A 3984-nucleotide genomic window follows, 5' to 3' on the forward strand; every position below is an offset into this window, starting at 1 on the left:
AATTAATGCCGGATATGTCACTAGGCATGTGCTTACGGGCGGCAACTGCTGGGGGTGGCAAGGCAGTCCCCCCCTTGCATTGGAGCAACGGCATTGCAGGGCCGGATTTCCAAGCCCACAGGCCGCCGCAGTGAAGAGACCCACTAACCGCTGGCATTACAATGAGTCACACTGACTCATTGTATGCCACCGCCAGACAGTGTATCGGCTCCCAGTCTGTAAATCCCGGCCAGAACAGGAGGAGGAGCCGCTCTCCCCTCTACTATCAGCTCTTACCCCCAAGACTTTAGTGCTGCTGATGAGGAGGTGGGAGAGGCACTGCATGGGCACCCGACTCCGCAATGCAACGGCCGCACCACCTCCACATCCACACGTGTTGGCCGGCACCCCTCCTAGCCGCCTCCTGTACCTCACACCGTGCTGGGCAGCACCTCTCTAGCTGCTACCCACTCTCCATACCACGCTGGCCCACCCCTGGCAGTCTTCCGCACCACTTTTGCTACACACTTCCGCCCTGCTTCACGCTGGGCAGTAGTAAAGACAGAGACACAGCATGGAGCCAGAGGGCAAACTGGAGCCGGTGCTGATGGTGGTGAGTGAAACACACACTCACACACACACTCACACATTCATTCTCTCTCACACTCTCTCCAGAGCTGCCTGGTGCAGTGTGTAAAAGGGGCTAACTAGTGCCTGGTGCAATGTGTATAATGGGCTACCTGGTACAATGTGTAAAATGGGCTACCTGGTGCAATGTGTATAATGGGCTACCTGGTGTAATGTGTATAATGGGTTATTTGGTGCAACATGTATAATGGGCTACCTGGTGCAATGTGTATAATCGGCTAGCTACCTGGTGCAACGTGTTAAATGGGCTACCTGGTGCAATGTATATAATGGGCTACCTGGTGGTGGGGCTAAGGGCAGACAGACAGGTGCGACAGGCACCGAGCACCCGAGCAAAGGTACAGCTGGTGAGTTAAGCCCTGTAAACAGACGGGGGGTGGGGCTTTAGATGTTCAGCGGCCGATATCATTGTGTTTGCAGGCGGGGGAGGGGGGGCAATATCATTGTACCTAGGGGCATCCTGACCCCTAAAACCGGCTCTGACAGTAATTGGACAGTTATAATTGATAATTATTAAAGTTAGACATCAGTGGTTTAGATACATATACAACAATTTATAAAATTATTTAAAGTATTTCAAATAAAATAACCAATATGGCATTTGTATTAGACAACGTAAGAGGAAAGGAAGAGGTTAATGTCATAACAGAAATGTACTTTCCTTCCCTACATGCCCTCTGGCACCACAGGGATTGAATGGGGGAAATGTAACTCTATTTCAGAGACACAGAAATATATATTTTTTAATTTATACTATTAAAAGAAAGTTGTTCAAATAAATGTATAATCTGAAGATAGACCTGTAAAGGTGACACAATATAGAAAAGCTTAAAAGATCAGATTGTAATAGATTGCTAGTGTTTGGCAAGTTATAATTCTCCATAAGTCTCCGGAACTGTCCACGGCGTTTGGTCCCAAATTCACCTCATTTATAATACCCAGCAAGTTGGAGATTCACTGACAAACTCTCAAATATTAGTGATTTGTGTCAGGTCTGTAAAGACTCCAGAAAATGTCTCTGGCCAGAGGGATCACTAAAGCTACATGCATTCTGAGCTACCTGCAGAAAATTATAAAGTGCCACATAAAACATACAGTATGCATAGGCATGCGCTTGGGGGGTGCCTGGTGTACACAGGCACCCCCTAATGTCCGGCACCCCCCACACACCATGCCTGCAATGATCGGGAGCCCAGCCTGATGCAGTGCCAGTGCTGCTCACTGCAGTCTGTCACTGTGACTCCTCCCCGCTGCGCCTACTGCATACCTCCCAACGTGACCTTTCCCAGGAGGGACAGAATGCTCTGTTCCTGGACTTCCCTCTTAATGTATGATTGCCATCACCTGTGTTGAACTAGTTGTTTGATAAGACAGGTGATTCAGCACAGGCAGAGCCGGCCCTAGCCAATTTTATGCCCTAGGCATAATTTTGTGTGGTGCCCCCTAGCACCGCCGCTAGTTCTGCATCTGACCCAGCAACATTCAGGCAGTGGGGCCCACCAGGGAGTTACCCTGTTGGCCAGTTCAACCCTGCATAATGCCACACAGTAATGCCCATAATACACATAATTCCACACAGTAATGCACCTTACACATATGCCCCACATTAGTAATGCCCATAATACACATAATTCCACACAGTAATGCACCTGACACATATGCCCCACATTAGTAATGCTAGTAGCTTTTTTTTTATAAAACTTATGACTGCTTTTTGTGTTTTACATGTATTTTCCTAAAGTAAACCAGTCAAACATTTTAAACATAAGAAAAAGATTAAATTCAGAAATATTGACATTAAGATGAATAGTCTACAATAGTATACTATATAGTAACACTGCTGGAGTCATTTTCTACAGTGACTAAGCTTGTGCAATAATAATCACAGCTGAGAACGCTATAGTAATCTCCAGCAGACACCTGGCCCCGCCCCCTGTGATGTCGCCTCCCCAGTACATGCCAGAAGTTACTAGCACCTCCTCTCCCACCTCCTCATGTATTATGCAGTGTGTACACACAGGCCCCTCCCCTCACACCATATACAGAGCACACATGGAAGCATCAGGAAGAGACCAGCACTTGGGGGAGTGAGTATAAAAGAGCCGGAGCTGGGACTGGCTGCAGCAAGAAAGCCGACACTGAGACACAGGCAGATTGTCTCCAGCTGATCTGTGACCAGAAGCTCCAGGAAAATCAGCAGAAGATGTTTCCTCTCAGCCTCCTCCAGTCCTCGCACAGCCCTCTGTGTCCCTGCAGTGAGCCTGCACTCACCCTCTGGCCAGCTACACGCCTCATCTATAGCCAGCTGGAAGATGACATGCTGAGCCTGAGGAAGGAGATGGAGAGGAGAGCGCAGCGTGTCACCCAGGCTTGTCAGCTCCTGGCTCAGGACATGGACATGAGAAGAAGAGCAGCTCAGAGCACACACTCTGCAGGCACTGAGATCACCTCTCCCAGGACAGGCAAAGAGGGGAAGGGAAACTTTGAGCTCACCCTGGGCGTGAGGCCCTTTTCTCCTGAGGAGCTGACAGTGACAATGGAAGGAAGGAGACTGATTGTGGCGGGAAAACGGGACAAGAAACAGGATAGTGAGACCGATGGCTACTTCCATGAGTACAGAGAGTGGAGGAGAGAAGCTGAGCTCCCAGAGGATGTGATACCTGAGGCCGTGCTGTGCTCCCTCTCCAAGGATGGGCAGCTCCACTTCCAGGCTCCTCGTCTGGCACTGCCAGCTGCAGAAGAAAGACCCGTTCCCATTACATTGACCCAGACCCCAGGAGAAGTACAAGGTGTACCCTCAGTGACCCCGGGCAGCCAAGGGATGGTAGACACGGAGACTCGGGCCATCTCCTCCTGATACCATTATGGAACTGTTACAGACATCAGGGTCATTGTATATTTTTATATTGTTCTTTTTAAAAAAAATTCTTGTTAATGATGATATATGGTTTCATAATAAACAGTTTTACTACATTTTGCTCTCCTCATTTATATATACTGCAGTAAAGCAGATACAAATACTTTTAATTTTCCAAACCAAAACTATTTACAGTTTTAACAGTTAATGGAGAAAAATGCTTAAATAACATTTTATGAGTTTTCTACACAATAAGTTTTCAAACTCGACCCTCATTTTTCAGGTCTCCTCGCAGACTCAGAAGTTAAGTATTTAGCTCTATCTGTGGATATTTAAAAAAAAAACCTGTCAGTAAATGATGAGTACACCTGTGTACTTGCTAGGTGACCTGGAAAATGTGAACTGTTTGTAGTTTTGCAGACAGAGCTGGAGAACCACTGTACTACACTGACAGCAGAATCCAGGCAGCAGTGTTGTGTATTATGTAATATGTTTTGTTT

The 3984-nt window shown here is 47.3% G+C and overlaps 1 protein-coding gene across 1 annotated transcript; it reads left to right on the top strand.

Annotated features, from left to right (window-relative positions):
* Window positions 1–2720: 2720 nt before the first annotated feature.
* LOC134965542 (heat shock protein 30C-like) lies at window positions 2721–3558 on the top strand. Its single transcript, XM_063941923.1, has one exon. It carries the CDS (start codon window positions 2831–2833, stop codon window positions 3482–3484), a length of 654 nt encoding a protein of 217 aa, XP_063797993.1. The 5' UTR covers window positions 2721–2830; the 3' UTR covers window positions 3485–3558.
* Window positions 3559–3984: the final 426 nt, after the last annotated feature.

Source organism: Pseudophryne corroboree, chromosome 10 (genome assembly GCF_028390025.1).
Source record: "Pseudophryne corroboree isolate aPseCor3 chromosome 10, aPseCor3.hap2, whole genome shotgun sequence".
Classification (NCBI taxonomy): Eukaryota; Metazoa; Chordata; class Amphibia; order Anura; family Myobatrachidae; genus Pseudophryne; species Pseudophryne corroboree.

Bases quoted from the DNA above. Each gene is read 5' to 3' on its own strand.
- LOC134965542 (XM_063941923.1), top strand. From the start codon at position 2,831: ATGTTTCCTCTCAGCCTCCTCCAGTCCTCGCACAGCCCTCTGTGTCCC.